This window comes from Cariama cristata, unplaced genomic scaffold (assembly GCF_000690535.1).
Source record: "Cariama cristata isolate BGI_N322 unplaced genomic scaffold, ASM69053v1 scaffold35506, whole genome shotgun sequence".
NCBI classification, from domain to species: Eukaryota; Metazoa; Chordata; class Aves; order Cariamiformes; family Cariamidae; genus Cariama; species Cariama cristata.
This window is the reverse complement of record NW_009623306.1, coordinates 2,446-18,466: the sequence shown is the minus strand read 5'-3', so window position 1 is coordinate 18,466 and position 16,021 is coordinate 2,446. Positions and strand designations below refer to the sequence as shown.

Sequence of the window (16,021 nt, the reverse complement as noted above, 5' to 3'; positions counted from 1 at the left end):
CAAAGATCTGATCTTTAACTAAATTGGCATGCTATATGCTGCCTGAAGGGAACAGTTATTTTGCCCTTATATATACCTTTGTGTCTATATGAAGACATATATATGTATGTGTCAATATGTACATTTATACATATATGTATTTATATGTCCTGATATATATGAACATATGTGTGTGTATATATGTAAAACCAAACATATGTGTGTATGTATATAAACACACCTGTTTGCGGTTGCCTGTCAGCTCTGAAATTATTGTTCAGAATGAAGCACTTAAATAACGGTTAACTGTTTTAGATAAGTTAACTCAATATAAATAGCATTACTGCTTTTGTGCAGCATAAACAACTTCTAAGAGCTGTAGGCACTTCCTTTTGGCTCTTTGCTTCCTTATCCTCAGGAAGCTTGGCTATGATCTGCAGCATATGGTTGGAATGTACCTTTTAGGGGCTTTCCCTGACGTCATCAGTGTAAATCACTTGTCTGATGCTGAGGTCTAAGCTGATCTCAGCAGTCCTAAGTACTGGGAAAATGTGCATGGAGTTCATGTTTTCTGTTGTTGTTTTATGTATCAGCAAATGCAATTTCTGGAGAGGTTCAGATTCTGATCACCCTCTTAATATTCACATTTTGACTTTCACTTAAATCTGTTACTCGGTATGTGATGTTTGATTTACATGAAAATTGCATCAAAGCTCTGATTGACAGCGTAAGCTTGCTGTTGGTATTACTCTGATATTTTGCTGTCACTAATGTTGCTAGCTAACTGTGAAAGGCAGCAAAAGTTTGAATTTGAAGAAGTTATTCAGACCTGGAAAGGAAAATTTATCTTGCACTCTCATCATCAAATCTTAGTGCTCATCTATGTTATACCTGCAGATATGAATTTATTGTTTAATCTGGTTTTATTCTAAAGAATATATACAATTGTGTACTCAGTTGTACTATAAGAAGTGCTCTAACTGCTATGTTTTTAAAAGGAGTGTATCAACTATTGAATCTGCAAACTGCAAGTTATAATTCATTGGAACTTATTTCAGCAAGCTCCAGATGAGAATAATTTCCAGGAATCTTTTTGATACTGCCTCCTGATTATTTTTTTGAGGGTCATTGATGATGTGCAAACATACTTTTTTTGGAGCTCTAAGTGGAAAGAGAAAGAATGCTGAATGCATGTGGTTATAACTGCTGAAAGTGTTTATATAAAAGCATAAGATTGTTTTTTGTATGCTCTTGGTATAGCTGAAGCATTGCTCTTGGGTCTGCACTGTACTAATTGTTTTCTGTTAGAGTAAAGGCTAGTTGAGGATGTGTCTCATATTAATGAGTTAAGGTGACTAAAGAGTGAACAGTATCTTCGACTGTTTGCTTCTGTAGGACTCTCCTCATGTTTTCCTTTCACTATAAAACATTCTGAACAGTCAACCCTTGATTCTGTGCTCGGTTACTGTATTTTTGTTATCTCTACTTACTTCTTTTTAGGTAACTTTGTAAGTTTGTTCGTACAAGACTTAACCTTTTTTCTGTATTACATTCAAAACAATGGGGCCTCATCCTGGTTGTATCCTCTGTGCACTGTAGTACACAAATGCTAAAGAATAAAATGACAGAGCTTCTCAGCAGTACAGAGAAATCACCATGCTCACACCTAACTGAAATTTTCTCCAGCTGTCCGTTGATGTTTTCTGTCATCATGTTTTTAGTCTTTGTAAGTCTTCCGCAGTGCTCTGGTCAGCTCTGTTCCCTCTTGTCCCCTGCTCAATAGCTCAGATTCCCATCTCTGTATGTGTCTCTGTTTTACTGCTCTCTGGATTTTGCTTCTTCCTGTGCATAAAAATTAATACTGCTTATTTCCTCTTTCATTTGTTACCACCAGTAAAAAAGAGAAGAGGTGGGGGGTTGGGAGGGACCAGAATAACAGTCTTTTCAAGTTCTAGTAAAGCAGCTGTGGCTCTGTCCCTGTTCCCTAGATCGGCCCTCTGACTTCCAGTGAGGCTCTCCTCCTCACCCTTGCGCTGACTACTCCAAAGTCTGCCCTTTTGTGTTGGTTGTTGTATAAGCAGAGGCACAGCTTTGCTGAGAGAGGATGTAAATGTTCTTTTAATATTTGGAGATTGCGTGGGTGAGGAAATAAATCGCCTTTTCCTCCCTCTGATGGAGGTCCCACACTTAGTCACCTAACCAGTTCTCACCAGGAAGAAAAAGTACAACCTGGCCTGTGGTGATACAGGGTGGTACAGAAAATAGCTTGATTTCACAAGTAAAGAAGGTAATAGAAAGGAAGATGCGGTGGCTCTGTCACAGAAAATCAGTAACTGTCACATTCCTAGACCATACCTCAGGTTAGCTTTTATTCTTTGCTCTTGATTGCTTCGCATAGCCATTTGTTCAAAATAGCTGTTAGTCTTTGCAGGCAAAGACTAAGTGGAATTTTCTGTGACTTGTATTTTGGTCCAAGCATACGTTTGTGGCCTGCTCTCAGCTGGAGATTTAGCAATATTATTTCATTCTTGGGCTCAGGTTTATAGGTATGATGAGATGTGTTTCTGTTAATTCCACACTTTCACAAAGAAGTTTGTTGATGTGGATGGCTTGGAAGTGGATACATGACACTTGCAGTTAGAGAGAGGATGGTTTGAAAGCAAATACAAAGATGCTTTGTAACTGTCATCCTAGATTGGTAAGAAAACTTACCAGACTTTTTTAATTTAGATCATATTTTTTAAAAATTTTATTGCTATAATAATCTAGTCATTGGTATACTACTACTAATCGTAGATAGTGGCCTTCCACGATGGAGTAAGTGAATCAGTGGATAAAAGAAGAACCACTGATGTCATCTGCCTGGACTTCTGTAAGGCCTTTAACACGGTAACACACAACATCCTTGTCTCTAGAGAAGGGTTTGATGGATGGACTGTTAGAAGGACAAGGAGTTGGCTGGCCGCCGGCTCTGTCCAAAGAGTTGCAGTCAATGGCTCAATGTCTGAATGGAAGCCAGTAACGAGTGGTGTCCTTCAAGGATCCAGACTTCAACCAATACTATTCTGTATCTTCATCAGTGATATTGGCAGTGGCATTGCACGCACCCTCAGCAAGTCTACTGATGACAGCAGGTTGAGTGGTGCAGTTGATTTGTTTGAGGGAAGGGATGCCATCTGGAGGGACCTTGACAGGCTTGAGGAGTGGGCCAGCTCGTGAAATTCAAAAAGGCCAAGTGCAAGGTCCTGCACCTGGGTCAGGGCAATCCCCAATATCAGTACAGAATGGGGGATGAATGGATTGAGAGCAGCCCTGCAGAGAAGGGCTTGTAGATCCTGATGGATGAAAAATGAGCTATGAGCTGGCAGTGGGCGCTTGGCAGCCCAGAAATCCAGCTGTAGCCTGGGCTGCATCACAAGCAGCGTGGCTGGCAGGTCTGGGAGGGGATTCTGCCCCTCTGCTCGGCTCTCGTCAGACCCCACCTGGATCCAGCTCTGGGGTCCCCAGTACCAAGACAGACACTGACCTGTTAAGAGTGGGTCCAGAGAAGGACCCCAACAATGATCCGAGGGCTGGAACTCCTCTCCTGTGAAGAAAGGCCAAGAGAGTTGGGCTTGTTCAGCCTGGAGAAGAGAAGGCTCCAGGGAGACATTAAAGCAGCCTTTCAATATACAAAGGAGGATCACAAAAAAGATGGAGAGAGACTTTTTACCAGGGCCTGCAGTGACAGGACAAGGGGCAACAGCTTTAAACTGGAAGAGGGAGGATTTAGATGAGATAAGAGGAAGAAATTCTTCCCGGTGAGGGGGGTGAGGCAGTGGCGGAGGTTGCCCAGAGAAGCTGTGGCTGCCCCATCCCTGGGAGTGTTGAAGGCCAGGTTGGATGGGGCTGTGAGCGACCTGGTCTGGTGGGAGGTGTCCCTGCCCACGGCAGGGGGTTGGAACCAGGTGGGCTTTAAGGTCCCTTGAACCTAAACCACTCTACGATTCTGTGATTCTGTATTCCTGGTGCAACCCTAATTAATGCTTTCACTGGCTTCTATAGTGCCTATTTACACCGTTGTGTCTAGTGTAGATGCAAATAATAACAAATTTGAACAGTGAGCTTCTTAGCATAAATTAAACAAGTAAAATAACTTGTTTTGCCACTACTCTAAGACCAAATAACTTTTATGTAATCTTGCATGTTGTACTGCAGAATTGCAAGTTGACATTAAAAGTTTAGATATGTTAATTCTAACCAAGTCATAAACCCCTAATCTCATTGCTGTGATTAATTTCTAATTTAAGTTGAAGATAAAACAATGCTTAGATGAAAAATGTGCCTCTGCAAATGAATTATTTTTTTTTCCCCTGGAGGGTGTGTGTTGTTAAGGTAGTATGTTTCATTTATGAAATAAGAGAAGACTAACTGTTAAACTTTTTTTCAGGTATTTTTGTTGAAAGTAGATAAAATGGCGACATTAATTCACACTTTAGCAGATCATAGTGATGATGTCAACTACTGTGCCTTCTCATCGTCGTGCTTGGCTACTTGTTCCTTGGACAAAACAGTTCGCGTTTATTCTTTAAGCAACTTTGCTGAGCTTCCGTACTCGCCTTTAAAAGGTCATACATATGCTGTCCACTGCTGCTGCTTCTCTCCATCAGGACATGTTTTAGCTTCGTGTTCAACAGATGGCACTACTGTGGTTTGGGACACTCGTGATGGTCAGATGCTGGCAGTGCTAGAGCAGCCCAGCAGCAGTCCTGTTAGAGTCTGCAGATTTTCTCCTGAGTCCACATACCTAGTGTCAGGGGCAGCGGATGGGAGTGTAGTTCTTTGGAACATGCAGTCATTGAAACTGTACAGGTGAGTGCCAAATATTTTTTGACAACCTTGTTTACAATGACAAGAATGTAATTTAAGTAGTATGCTGTACTGTGTACAAGACTTGCTGACTTACACCACTGATTGATATCATGAAGAAACAGGCATAGTGTTTAGAAGTCCAAAAGATTATCAATAGGAGAGGGAGAAGTGCTGAGTCTTTCTGTTTTTTGAAGTTAAACATTGCAAACTCAAGAAGCTTTAATTTTTACTAAGTTATTTTTCATCTAAATCCTGATTATTATTTTTTTTAACTTCATGGAAGTGTTTTCGTTGATCTAACATGGAATCAGGATGCATTGAATACTGCATGCATCTGGTTTCTGAACAGTGGGTCAACAAACTATGATATGTAATATACAATTAATTGGTAGAGCCTGACTGCGCTGTGTGCCTTATATTGCATTATACATAGTGTTTTTTAATTAAGTATTCAATTACAAGGCTATTTGGAGTCCAGGAAGGTGTTAGAAGCTTGGTAGTAATCCAGTAATCCAAGAGTTTGGATTGATGATTCCTGAAACCATACAGTTTAAGACATAATGGTGACAGAAAGGAGTATTGGAGCTGAGTGAGTTAAGTATGATGGTCAACATGTCACATGGGTTTCCAGTAAACATTTGAAACGAAGCGGATGAGCATTTTTAGTGAAGTTGCACAGTTAAAGACTTGAACCTTAGGATGATCTTCAAAGTCCTCCTCTACGTCTCTACCTCTGTATTTCAATAAAGTCTTCAGGCCAGTTGTTGTAATCTGTGCTTAGGCAAGACATTATTTAGGTTTTAGAGCAGCAGTTAAACAACATCTCTCTGAAGTTAGAAAAGAAGTTAAGAATTGGAGAGAATCGATGAGATGTTTCACTCAGGATGAGGAAGGAGCCATTTCTGAAAGCCAAAGTTGTTTGGTTGTGGTAATCCCATCCAGCATTTTACTGTTTTTGTGGTCTCTCTACCTTTGCCTTCCTCAACAGTGATTTACATGGGAACTGTAAAATTTTTCAAAATGATTGATTATAGTTATCTGAAATCATGTAAATCTGGAAACCTGTCCGTAAACAGAAGTCTAATAGATTTTTGCCACCTTGTGGTTTATAATGCATGCAGAAACACTGAAATGGTTGTTTTGTTTTCAGAGAATAAAGAGGTTTTTAGTGTTATCTTTAAGAAAAACTGGGAATTTCAGTCATTAGTGTTCTGAAGTCTAAGGGTTTATGTATTTTGAGGTATTACTAGTGAAGAGGATTTTTTTTTTATTCAGAATATTTGTTACTGACAGGGGAAAACCCAGAAATATTAAAAAGTCATTTATTACAAGTATATGCTATTAATATATGCAGTGACGCATGTTTTAGACCTCCTGAATTTCCTCCCCATTGAATGGTGGATGTATAATGACTATGTCAAAACTATATTGTTGCTTTAAACAGAAATTATTCTGCTTTGGTGTTTCCATTGTAAAGAAACAAGAACGAACTTGAACATTCCAATCCTGTCCCCTTCACTTTTAAAAGTTCATTTCAAAGTGTTAATATGCCAACAGTAGTCAGCTTAATTTTAATTGTATATATATTTTCAGCTGATGATTTTTTTTATTATTATTATTGTCATTAGTAATTGCAGATAGAAAAGTGCACCTGTCCCATTTTCTTTAAGCCGAGATCAATATTACTTAGAAATTATCAAGGTAATTAAAAATTATGTCAGAGGATTTTAGTTAATGTCTAATGTCAGTCTGTGGTCCTCTGTTTCTTTTGCAACACTTGATTGTCTTGATGCGAAAAAAAGAGAACACCTTTTGCCACACTATTATGTCACTTGACTAAATATACAGACAGTAGTTACAACAAAGGTATCCAGTTACTCCTTATCAGCTCAACTGTTTTAATTAACTGTCTGTTCAAATTGTGAAGCAAGATGGCTATTTAAATAATCTCTATGATGGATGTGAACAACATGAAAGCAGGTTAATTTATGTATATTTCTTAAAGTGTTCTCTATTTCCTGCTCAGTAGTTATGATACTGAGATGTGGCCTGAAAGTCTTAAATGCATACTCTGAACATATGTAGTACTATTTATTTTGCTCTTACGTTTTCAGAGCAGAATCTGCAGCTTTTTGCGTGAAAGAAGAAAAGTTTTTAAATCTGCTCTAAGGAAAAAAAAATTGTACATATAAAGACAGGAAGCACTGTAGTGTATTTGATACTATCCTTAATGATGGATTTAAGGGAGTCAGTGTTTTTTTTTTGAAGGTCCTAGGTCTGATTAGAGAGGCTTTCAGGGAAGTTTATTGGGTTGTCTTCTGTGGCATTAAGTTTGGCACCTCTGACAGTAAATAAAATTTCTATCGGCAAAAGAGAATGAGCAGCTGTTCTACAAAATACAACAACAGAGTAAATAAGACTAACATTTCTTGCTGTATGACTGTTGCTTGTGGCTGTGATACTTTTTTTTCCTGCACTTAAAAGATTCAACTGTGCATGCTGGGCTGGATCTAGTGTCCATTAAAGGAGTGAGACACTTTCAATTGACTTTAGGTTACTATCAGATAACCTAAAGGATGTTAGGTTGACCCCACTTCCTTAACGAGGATTGACCACACTTCCATATCTGCTAGGACTTTTAAGATCAGTTTTTCAAAGTGCTTTGGCTAACTTAGTTAAAATATAGAAATAATTTTTTTCACATTGCTTTCTCTTGTGTATGAGTAGTCCAAAATCAACCCTGTATCATAAATCAAAAAGTATTCTGTTCAGCTACAACTTATCATACGGGTTTGTAGATGTTCTGTTTTGCCTTTAAAAACAGAACAGAGAAATTGTGGGAGTCTTCCCCCCCCCCTCCTTTGTGTACCTGTAAATCTGTGTTATGATAGTTGTGTACTTCTCTTCGACTTTTAAAATTTATCCTGCTATAGAATTTTAACAGTGCATTGTGCCTTTCAAATGGTAAGTCCATGTAGATTGTCTTTAATTTGAAAATTATTTTATCACTCAGCTAAAATTATTGCCCTGATATGCCATCTCACATTTTCCCTCCTGCAGCAGGTCCTGGTTCCCACAGTAATGCTTATTTTGCATCTCTTCCCATAGTTGATAGGAGTTTCTCTCTCTTATGTTACCAAGTTCCAAAATGCAAAACTTAGAATAGTTTGCCTTATTGTATCAGATTGCATTTTAGACATCACTTCTTCAGAACGTTACTTACCCTAAATTCAAATCCCATGTATTCTTGCTTTTCAGATCTGGGAATGTTAAAGATGGTTCTTTGGTGGCCTGTGCGTTTTCTCCTAATGGAAATTTCTTTGTCACTGGATCATCGTGTGGTGATTTAACCATTTGGGATGATAAAATGAGATGCCTGTATAATGAAAAAGCACATGATCTTGGCGTTACCTGCTGTGATATTTCTTCACAGCCAATTTCTGGTTAGTTACTTGACTCGTCATGGGAAGAACATGGCAAAAAAAGAGCTTTTCTCTCTAGCTCTTGCTTTCGTATTCTTTTTGTCATCAGTGCTCAAGATACAAATGACATTGGGAAGAGCTGATGTTTTAGAATATTCTGAATATTCCTAAGTAAAAGTTGTGTTCAGGTTGACGACAAGGAATGTACTAGGTCAACAAACAAGGTGATTAGCATACTTGTGGTAGCTTTCAGTTGCTAATTATCCTGTCAGGGTTTTGGAAGATGTTTGGGCGGTGTCTGTAAGTCAAGCCTATCTCCCGGGGCTAACAAGGGTGTTAGAAGATGCAGTGCTAGATTACCATTCCCACATTTTCATACTTTGGTTCCCCAAGGAGCATGACTGGATTAAAGCAATGCAGAGAACTGTAAACGTAGTAAGCTGAATGCTTGAGCTGTGGGATGTGAATAGATAGATTGTTTTCCTGCACCTGACTTTCTCAGTTGGAGGAATTTGAGGGAGCAATGAGCCCAGAACCTCATGTTTCCCACTAAGATGTGGTACTCTTCAGATGTCTTACAGCTGTTTTAGCTGACCTCACTGTGTAAGTTGCATTTCAGTTTTGTCATTATGTGCTTCTTCACAGTTGTGTTGGGCAAGAAGTTAGTTTTTTTTCTTTTGAGAATGAAATCTGATATTCTTGTATATATTTGGGTATTGAGAACAAAAACATAAGGCATGCATAGTTTAGGCCTTTCTCAGGGCTGCATTGCATATTTTGTTTAGTTTTCTTTCATTTCACGTTTGTAAGGCTTTCTGTGGAACTAAAATAATTAGAACCTAGATTACTTCTCTCTATGCAAAAACATGTATACTGAAAATTAGGTATTTAAACTTCCAGCTATCTCAGGGAAAGCTTTGCATTTGTGTATACAGGCTTTTGAAATTATTGTTGTGGTTTAATCGCAGCTGGCAGCTCAGCCCCGTGCAACTGCTCGCTCACTTGTCTCCGGTGGGCTGGGGGAGAGAATCAGAAGGGTAAAAGTGAGAAGACTTGAGGGTTGAGATAAAGACAGTTTAATGGGGAAGGCAAAAGCCACGCACACAAGCAAAGCAGAACAAGGAATTCATTCCCCACTTCCCATGGGCAGGCGGGTGTTCAGCCACCTGCAGGAAAGCAGGGCTCCGTCACGAGTAGCGGTGGCTTGAGAAGACAAATGCCTTAACTCCGAACGTCCCCCCCTTTCCTTCCTCCTTCAGACCAGCTTTTATTGCTGAGCACGATGCCATTCGGTCTGGAACATCCCTTTGGCCGGTGGGGGTCAGCTGTCCCGGCCGTGTCCTCTCCCAGCTCCCTGTGCCCCCCCAGCCTCCTCGCTGGTGGGGTGGGGAGAGGAGAGGAGCAGAAGAGGCCTTGAGGCTCTGCAAGCGCTGCTCAGCGGTAACGAAAACATCCCTGAGTTACCAGCACTGCTGTGGTCACAAATCCACAGCGTAGCACCATAGGAGCTACTGTCTTAGCCAAAACCGATGCAATTATGTCACAACACAGACTTTTTATATAGTTGTGTGGGAATACTGAAGAGTTGCATGTCTAAGGTTGTGCAGCTTGTGTAGTGGACGGAAACATTTGCACAAGAAGAACTTCTATTTGAAATATCCTGGTAGAAGTTAATTGCAGTACAGGAAGGTGTCATAGCTGAATAATCAAACATTGGAAATTCTGAAATAAGAGTCTGAAAAGCTGAAAGGTTAATTTGTATACATTTTTGTCAGGTAAAAATGTTTAATAAAGAGTTAAAAAATCACAGAGTCATCCGCTTTTGATGGAGATTGAAAACTGGGCAGAAGCCTAATTGTCAGATTTAAGAACTAATGCTTTAACTTGTCTTAACAACCTTGTAGGTATACTTCTGTGCTTTCCAGCTCTACTATGGAGACAAAGTGGTCTCCATAAAGACACGTAGGCTTCTATTTTCAGAGTACACATGAGCTACTCTTTCAAAGGTACCAAAATTGTAACTGAGCAGCCACTTACATCTTTCAGCACTAAAGACAGCGATAAATACTGCTGTCTGTGTACCCCCTTGTCTAAGAAGGTGGTAGAGAGCAGGAAGAAAGCAGGAAAAGAAGCGGGGGAGAAAGCAGGACAGAAACAGGAGAAAGCTGAGGAAGTAGGATGTGAGCATGTACTTCAGTACAGAGAATTAGTGACAGACAATACCAAATCAATCAAATGTATGTCCGATGAAAGGTGTAGGGACAGCATTGAATTAATCTGTCACAATAGAAAGGAGATTCATCTTTAAATAACACCTCTAGATCTTTCTTGGTGAAAATACTACCCAAAAATCTCCGTTGTGAGCTGAGAGTTGCATCTGAGGGCGAAGGAACACGTTGAAGCTGAAAGAGATCAGAGTGTCATTTCCACCGCTCCATTTCCTGTTGAGATTATTCTCTTGGTTTAAAAAAGTATGTTACCAATCCTTCATTTTTTTGTCCTTCTGCCAAGATAGAAATAGGCAAGAAAGCAAGCATTTCCTACACTGTTGATTTTTTTTTAAACCTGATTTATGATCATTCTTAATTTTATTTAAGCCATACGTTATTGAAAGTCAACATTTTTCCTTTTTGTATGTTGCTGTTTAATCACCAGGGATTGAAATTTCTCAGATTATTGGCAGATTTAACACATTACAAAATCCATACAGGTTATCCAGTACAATTAAAGATCGTTTTAGATTGAGACTCTCTTTACCTGCTTAATTTGGAGCAAAATTAGAACCAGAGTTTCTAATTGGTTCTTTGTGCTTTAGGCTGTTTGTAACAGGTGATTCTCCTACCTTTAAAGTGGATTCAGTCACAGTTGCGTAGAAGCTTATCAGATCTAGAGCAGCTGTAATGCTGCGCGGGCTTTCCCATCTGACTACAGTTTCAGTGCTGCCCTTCTCCTCAATAAGTGAACTTCAGTGAAATTAATGTGGCAATACTGCTAAAAAATAGGCAGATCTTGCTAAAATTTTCTAGTGAACCTCAGTGGGAGGCAGTGTAGTCCTCCTCCAAGTTATCCCAAGGAGCTCTGCCTGTACAACACTCTAATACCCCATTAACAGGTTGGTAACTTGTAAAACAGTGTCAGAATCTGTTCATCATGACAGAATTCTCACCCAGACCAAGTTTCCAAGTAACATGTTCTTAGTTACCAAGAAACATCTGTTTTTACAACATGATAGCTAATGCGTGCTACTCATCTCTCTGCAAGACCCAAATCTTACACTGTAAAATCCTAGCAAAAATGATGCACTTCGATGCTTTGATGTTTAACAGATTTGAGGTAGATCCTAAGATCTGCCACAGTCATAGTAGCTCTCATTGTTCCTGTGAGCAAATAGGTCTATGTATAGTAGGACTTTATTGTGATAAACGTATGAAATTAAAATATACTTTATAGGGTGGAAAAATGGAGATAAAAATCTCTGAGGCTATTTTGTAAGACACTTGACAGTAAATATTTTGACATTTCTGATAACTACAGAGCTGGAAAGATGAACCCTTAAAATATCTGTTACGATTTTCAGATTTCCAGCCTTAATCCTGATGGTTCTTGTAGGAATTCTGAGACTTGGTACTGGCAGAGGTAATGCCACTGAAGGATTGTTATGGTGACTTGTGTCAGGCTGGTGTGGCAGCTCAGTGGAGTAGAAGAGCAGAAGTAATTTGGCACAGGACTTAATAAAACAAAATTGATAGTGGGCCAAAACAACACATTTAGAAAGGAACATGATCATTCAGAAATACTCATATCCACTGAATAGAGAGGGGAAAGCTATAAAGCTTTTACTGTTGTATTTCATCTTTAATGCAGTATTTCTTGAGTGGTTGTCTGGACTGCAGTCATGAAACATCCCTTAGTTTATAAAACTGAAAAGCTGAACATTTTAAATTATGAAAATAGCCTGTCAGATACTCTCAAATTTTGTGCATGCATATGTGGTTAAGTTTGAGAGCTACTGAACTGTAGAAGAAATGGGTGTGACCATATAATTTAGGTTAAAAGACTATATTGTATTGTTGTGCTCGATAGATAAATCAAACATTTACCATCAAGAAAACTTAAAGTATGAGCCCAGTTCTGGTCTTCATCTGCTTGTACAAGAAACAGAATGACAACGATACCTATTTCTTTCTTCTAAATGATTTTAGAACTTATGCAATTGTTTTTATTAGCACTTTTAAAAAGTGATACTGAGATTAAGGAAATGTACCAAATTCCAGTGTAAGAATGCTGATGTAGTTTACTGATATGCTGTTATTTTCAGTGCTTCTGATTCCCGTTAATATATTTGAATTTTATCAGACGGTGATCATGGATTCACATACTTCCAGATGGCTTCTTGTGGTCAAGATAATCAGATCAAACTCTGGCTTACTTTGTTTGCAGATTTCTTAGGTGTGTATAGTGATGCTTTTTTTCATACTCCAATGTCTTAAGTCTTTAGTGACAATTTACATCTAAGATCAAATTTATACTGCTGTCATGGATTCACAGCCAAACTGACCACAAGTTGAAAATTTTCTTTTAATTGTTTAGCAGGAGAGCAGCTGAGGCATGCAGCGCTTTGTGACATTGGGCCTTGTAGATTTTATTTAGTGATCTATTTATCGATAATTGTAAAAGTAAATATTTAAAAAAAGCTCTCCCCCGATTTCCTCAAACAATGTTATGATAAACATTTGGGTTTCATTAGCATTTTTACCTTTCGGTAACCAGTAACATTTCTACTGTGGCCTTTGAGCAGGTTGATAGGTTGGAAACTTTTCATCTGCCAGGCCAGGGAGATGTTTCCTTTCATCTTTCAGCACATCTTGGCCCTGAAGCAAGAGCTAGAGAAATGAAAACAGTGTTGGCTCCGCTAAAACTGCAATGTAGATGTGTGGCTGCTATGTAGAGACTAGGCAGATGGCCGAAAACATCTTCAGTGGGTATTTTTTTGTAATCTGTTTTATATAGAAGTCTGTAAGGATTAATACTGTGTGTACAGAAACACATTTAATTATCTAAAACACTGTTAGACATGCTAAGACTACAAAATGAGGAAGTTGGAGACGTTAAAATTAATTTGTGATCTTTTATCCCATTTTTTGTAGGCAGTATGTCACAGGGTCAGATCTCTGGCACAGCTTTACGCTTTTAAAAGCTGCTTGTCTTGCACCTTGTCAAATATGTCCATATGTAATAATTTACTACTTGCATTTTCAGGTGTTGAATTAAAATATAAATGCACATTGAAAGGACATTCTGCACCAGTTCTGGCTTGTGCATTTTCTTATGATGGGCAGATGTTAGTTTCAGGGTAAGCAGTATCTTTTGCTTGTTTAAATTTCGTGCAGATGGCTGTCCAGGTTCACACTTCAGTATTGTAAAACCAAAAGTTAAAACGAGTTGGAGTATTCAAAATATATTTCCAATAATTAGGGAATAGTTCTGTCACCTCCAGAACTATTGAAGTGACTTTCCAGTTGGTCTGTGGGTGACTGAGCTTGAAATCTAGGATGTTGCAAGCTCTGTTCTCTTGAGTATTGTAATGAGATTCATGATTTCCTGGTTTGGGGGCATTTATGTAGCCTTTCACGTGGATACTCTAGCATCTATTAAAAACACAAATCTACGTTGCAGTCTTACTGTCTCTTTGGGACGGCATTTCGGATTTCCTTCTCACTCATGCACTTTCAGGAACTTCTTAGAAAGTTAAATATCTTGAGATTTTTGTCTTTGATAGATTTGGTTGAAATTAAAAATGTCTTCACTGATCCACACTGGGAGTGTGGCAACATAACCCTTTTTTTCCATAAAAAGTGCATGATCGAGATAACTGTAGACCTGTGTTTTTGATGTCAGCCCTGTACAGAATAATGGTTAAGACCCAAATTAATCATGAACCATCAGTTCAAGACTAATATTATTATTAGTCTTTGTTAGTGGGTGATAAGGGAGTTGCCAGCATCATTGCAAAATCACTCCATTATGTTTGAAGGACTCAGGAGGGTGTTTTAAGATTCCTGATGATTGGAAAGATGCAAATCTCACACTTACCTCCAAGAAGGGCAAGGCGGAGGGATCTACAGGCCAGTCAGCCTAACTTCAGTCTCTGGGAAGGTTATGGAGCAAATCCTTCCAGTGGGCTTGGAAGCCGTTTCCAAACTCCACGTATTTGGGGAAAGCAATGGGAATGGAACAGGGGCAAGCTGAGCCTGACCAACCTGACCGCCTTCTGGGATGAGAAGGCTGGCTGTGGGAACAGGGGGAGAGCAGTCTGCGTTTGGTGCCTCCGCTTTAGCAAGGCTTTGGACAGGGTCTCCCAGTGTAGTCTTACAGCCACACTGGGGAGATACAGATCAGAAAAGTGGACGGTAGGTTGTGTGGAAAAATGATGGGACTGTCAGGCTCAAATGCTTGTTGGTGATCAGCAGCATGAAGATAAACTGGCAGCTGGTTACTGGTGGCTTTCCTCAGGGGATCAAGATATTGAAAGAGTAAAATTACAAATAAGATAGATACAATCATTTAAGTTTTTGTGAGTATTAATAACTGTATGCTTTTATTCTGCACTTCTCATGAAAAGTGCTTAATCAGTTCTAAACTAAGTGGCAACGTGAAATAACAAAATGATTCAACTCTGAATTTTGATTGTCTTTTTTACAAAGACTTTCTAAACTGAAACGGAAGAACTGGTGTCTTGCAAAGGAAGAAGAAAAGACTGCAATAGCGTGCAAACGAAAACTATAGAAACCCCAGGAGATAGTAGCTTGCTTTGACATTTCTTCAAGAAATGGTTTAGTGGGCATGGTGGTATTGGTTAGAAGGTTGGACATGATGATCACTGAGTCTCTTCCAACCATTACGATTTTATGACATTTTGCTTTGTAATCTTTTTCAGGGAGTCTTTTTCAGTATTTGGAGATCATTATGAATGTTGATGATCTAGAGTTATTTTATTATCCATTAGACATACGGATTATTGTTTTCACTTATGTTGTCATAAGTGAAATGTCTATCCCATAAAGGCTTTCAGGAAACACTGCTGTCGTGGTAAATAACTATGCAATTTGTATTTTGTGAAATACTTTATGTATTGCATTGCACTACTTTCTCTAGCTTGCTTTGCAAATGAAAATGTTTCAAAAATAAATAGAAGTGCTGAGAGTAGATCATGGCTAACCAGATTCTGTGCATCTGCTTTACGGACACTGCTTACAAAGACATAAAGTAGTTATGGTAGACAGTGCGGAGCAGTGGGAGTAGGGGCCGGTTTGCATAAGCACTATGCAAATCCTCTACATCAGAAATTCTCATGGAAGTACAGGGTTTTCATATTTAACTACTGTTTTTTTACACCATGCTGGAGGTACAGCTAATCAGCGTTGTTTTAAGGTGAGCATGGGTGGGGAGGATTTAGATACCTAAGCTTTTCGTAAAGTGTTGTTAACAAATCTGGTCTTACTTTGTTTGTGGAAAAGTTTGGTGGCTTTTTTCTTCTTAATTAAAAATAGTTTCATTTTTCCTCTCTGCATCATTTTAATGTCGGTGTGTGTCTTTGTTTTTTAAAAGGTCTGTGGACAAGTGTGTCATAATACATGAAACTGTAAGTATAGCAGAGTGCAAGATCATTCGTTGGATTGTTGCCTTCAAATAACAGCACTGCTTCTGCAGTGTCTTATTAACATAAAGAAATATTAAAGAGTAGAAACTATGTAAACCCCAGATAGTTA

The 16,021-nt window shown here is 38.9% G+C and overlaps 1 protein-coding gene across 1 annotated transcript in view; it reads left to right on the top strand.

The window, feature by feature from the left end:
- The first annotated feature begins 4,290 nt into the window (after positions 1-4,290).
- The window catches only part of WDSUB1 (WD repeat, sterile alpha motif and U-box domain containing 1), a 13,489-nt gene continuing 1,758 nt past the window's right edge, over positions 4,291-16,021 (top strand). Inside the window, exons 1-5 of the mRNA XM_009702677.1 lie at positions 4,291-4,830; positions 8,089-8,273; positions 12,609-12,701; positions 13,512-13,605; positions 15,861-15,894. Coding sequence (XP_009700979.1) covers positions 4,433-4,830; positions 8,089-8,273; positions 12,609-12,701; positions 13,512-13,605; positions 15,861-15,894 — 804 coding nt within the window. The 5' untranslated portion in view covers positions 4,291-4,432. The remainder of the gene's footprint in view (positions 4,831-8,088; positions 8,274-12,608; positions 12,702-13,511; positions 13,606-15,860; positions 15,895-16,021) is intronic.